The sequence below is a fragment of the Rhincodon typus genome, chromosome 29 (genome assembly GCF_021869965.1).
Source record: "Rhincodon typus isolate 14 chromosome 29, sRhiTyp1.1, whole genome shotgun sequence".
NCBI lineage: Eukaryota > Metazoa > Chordata > Chondrichthyes > Orectolobiformes > Rhincodontidae > Rhincodon > Rhincodon typus.
Genome location: NC_063360.1, coordinates 38,825,550 through 38,829,280, shown reverse-complemented (window position 1 = coordinate 38,829,280; position 3,731 = coordinate 38,825,550). Strand labels below are relative to the sequence as shown.

At 39.8% G+C, this 3,731-nt stretch overlaps 1 protein-coding gene across 1 annotated transcript in view; it reads right to left on the bottom strand.

Moving 5' to 3' along the window:
- LOC109924176 (kxDL motif-containing protein 1) overlaps positions 1–593 on the bottom strand; it is a 10,587-nt gene extending 9,994 nt beyond the window's left edge. Inside the window, exon 1 of the mRNA XM_048613953.1 lies at positions 590–593. Within this exon, the coding sequence (XP_048469910.1) occupies positions 590–593 (4 nt within the window). The remainder of the gene's footprint in view (positions 1–589) is intronic.
- Positions 594–3,731: the final 3,138 nt, after the last annotated feature.

Here is a 3,731-nt window from a genome sequence, read left to right as displayed (position 1 = left end):
GTGTGTGGGAGCCCGTACCCCAGTGAGAGTCAGTGTGTGTGGGACCCCATACCCCAGTGAGAGTCAGTGTGTGTGTGGGACCCTGTAACCCAGTGAGAGTTTGTGTGTGTGTGGGACCCTGTACTCCAGTGAGAGTCAATGTGTGTGGGACCCTGCACCCCAGTGAGAGTCAGTGTGTGTGTGGGACCCTGTACCTCAGTGAGAGCCAGTGTGTGTGGAACACTGTATCCCAGCGAGAGTCAGTGTGTGTGTGGGACCGTGTACCCCAGTGAGAGTCAGTGTGTGTGTGGGATCCGTTATCCAGTGAGAGTCAGTGTGTGTGTGGGACCCCATACCCCAGTGAGCGTCAGTGTGTGTGTGGGGCCCGTACCCTAGTACAAGTCAGTATGTGTGGTACCATTCCCCAGAAACAAGTCAGTGTTTGTCACACCCATATCTAGTTAGAGTCAGTTGGCAAGGGACCCCTACTCCAGTGAGACGCTGTTTGTGTGGGAACAACTGTGTTGTTATGTGTGGAAACCCATTGCCCAGTAACGAGTCTATGTTTGGTCTTGACTGTAGTGAGGGTCAGCGTGCGTGAAATCTGTACCCATTGAGACTCAGCATGTGTGAAACCCACTCACTGATGACAGTCTGTCTCTAGTGAGAATTACTATGCACAGAACCTGTACTGTCATGATTCCAGCTGACAGTAACACTAGACAATTTAGAATTCCAGAGTGAGGTCTGGCTTGAAAGATCAACAATTTTAACAATTTGAGTACCACAGTGGTCAGATGCTGAACATCTTCTCAAGAGCCTGCCAATGTACTTTAACAAAAAAAACAAAGATTATTCAACAAAAGGATAAAAGCATAAACTATTTTACACTGTACAAGAACTAGTTATTACACCAATCAGAAGTAAAAAGTCGACCGCTTTCCATTCAATAATAATCCTACACATACTCAAACTTCAGTAAGGGCTTGCCCTGTTTCCACTTTAAAGTTCCTTCTTCAGTGGGCACAGGTGCATTTGGTATCTTTCCAACAAACTTCAGCATTTGCTCAGTGCTAGCTTCTTTAGCTAATGTCTCTTCATGAGACTCAAACTGCTAACACAATTCATTTATTTCTTAACATTGATTCCTTAACCTCCTCTTCCATAATCTTCTGTTCCTAGATCTGTCTGTTCAAGACATAAAATCACACAGGACTTCATTTTTTGCACCCTGGCTGTTCTGGAGTGGCTAAGCTTACAACAGCTCTGCTGCAATGAACCTGTTCTCTGATGACAGAAACCTGCACACTTGCTCAAAGAAACTGTCCAGATGGCTATCTCTATTTAAATAAAGTGGTCTCTGTGTCTGTCTCCCCCTGTGTCATGAGACACTTAGCCCAATTTTCTTTCCTCTTACTCCTTGTTTCCTGAAGTACTATTAAGTTATTCACCTTCATTTTTTAACAACCTTATTTAAATACGTATAAATACATTTCCAGATACCCTATCACCACTACCAGCTCGGTAGTCATTACAGCTTTCAAGTTGTCAAAGGGACGCTGACATTCTTTCGTCCATTCAAATTTCATACCTCTCTTGAAGAAAACCTTGTCAAAGGAGCCATTACAGTGTCAGAATATGGAAAGAATATCTGATAAAATCAGCTTGTTCCAATATACTGCAAAATTTCTCTTTTTGTTAAAGGCATGGGAAGACCCAAATTAACTTTATTTTTGGCTTTTCTTGGTACTATTGTGCCTTGCAACACAATTTGCCCACTTAAGGCACTTTTGCTTTGAAAATTCAAATTCAAATCAATTCAATTTTCGTGCAAATTGATGACCAAATTGTAACCAATCAAACAATTCATTAAGAAGTTGGACTTGTTCTTCACGGGTTTGTCTAAACACAAACAAGTTGTCAAATTTACAACGTTTGTTATAACTTAAAATTATAACTTTTCAAGCACCTCTGTGTTATCTATTCTGATTGTGCAGGGTTAACTTTTGAATTTTTAATTTCTGATTTATCCTTTAATCGTTCTGACATTTTTATTTCAGTCTGCATTTCTTTCGCCATTGCAAATATACTTCTCCTCATCATAGTGTCACTTTAACAAATTAACATGACCTACTTCCTTTTCCTTCTGTCTGCAGTGTGCGCTACATAATTCATATCATTGGATATTATTAAATCAAAAAGAGACTCAGTGAACTTTGCTTCCAATGGTTCCAGGTAACTGTACTAACACCCCAGTGTCTCCAGTGATAAAAGTCTGAGTTTTGGCCTTTTTATCTGCTCTAATTTTCATGGTTTGTTTTATGCTTTTCACATGGCTTTTGGCCAACTCACATAGTGGTCAGTTTTTCTCAGAAACTTGACACATAAGCTGGACATGTAGTCTGTGAGTTTTGGTTTATAAATTTTATTTAATTAACTTAAGGGATGCTCTCAACTCACATCTGTTTGCCAGTTCAAAAGGACTGAATCCTGTGGAAACTTCATCAGAAGCATCCCTTACCAAAAGCGGTTATCTCTTTCATTAAGACATTTCTGACAATAAACTGTAATTGTCCTCTTTAAAGTTTGATGCTATCTTTCCAACGCTCCTTGAGATTGCTGGTGAAAATCTGAAGACAAAATATTTTATCTGTAAATTATTCATTACTTCTTTTAAGCTTTGTGACATAAAGTTGTATTTCTTCGTGTAATTCATATCTTGTAACAAGTTGAACTAACTTCACCACTATGAGTTTTGCTACTATTCTCCCCAAAGGCGTTGCTTCAGAAAATATTGTCAAAACTTCTGTAACTATTAAAATAAACAAATCCCGCTCCTGGTTTTAGGTAAGGGGGTCTTACACACGAAGACCTTACTAAGTGGTTCTTGGAAAGCTGGTAGCAGAACAAAAGGTGCAGTTTTAACTGATGGTTGAGTTTCTCTGCTACTCCACGATGTTGTTATGTAATCCTAGGCAATTGAAATGTTACAGTATTTTAACCTGCTTTCTCCTAATACCTAAACGACTTGCCGTTGGAACTTCATGAGCCATTTGTAAAATCTCAGTAGGCTAGTGTACTCAAGAGGAACAACCATCTGATGGATGACTACACATTCGTCTTTGACTGGCATTTTTGAGGTGGTCTCCATTTACTCATTAATTCTTTGTCACAGGTATTGGCTCTGATTCAATTTTTGAGTTTGCTGTTTGATATGGTTCTTAATTCAGGATCTACATGTTGCATTTCTACTAAAGATGATTGACTAATCATGTCAGGCTCATCCTTATCTTCATCCTCTTCAATTAGGTTTTCAAAAAATATTGTCAGATCACTGAATTTCCACATCAAATGCTTGCATAGAAACATACATGATAGCAGGAGGAGTAGGTCATTGAACTCCTCAAGCCTGCTCCACCATTCAATAGGATTACGGATCATCATTGAGCTCAATACCCTACTACCGCCCTCCCCTGAAATTTCTTGATCCCTTTAGAGTCAAGGGATCCACCTCCTTCTTGAAAATACAACATTTGAGCCGCAACCACTTTCTGTGTTAGTGAATTTCACCCACTCCCCTGGTGAAGAAATTTCTCCTCATTTCATTCCAATAAAGGTTTACCCTTTATCCTTAAACTATGACCCCCTGGTTCTGGACTTCCCCACCATCAGGAACATCTTTCCAACATCTAACTTGTCTAGTCCTGTTTAGGTTTTGACGAGATCCCCTTTCATTCTTCTAAACTCTGGTG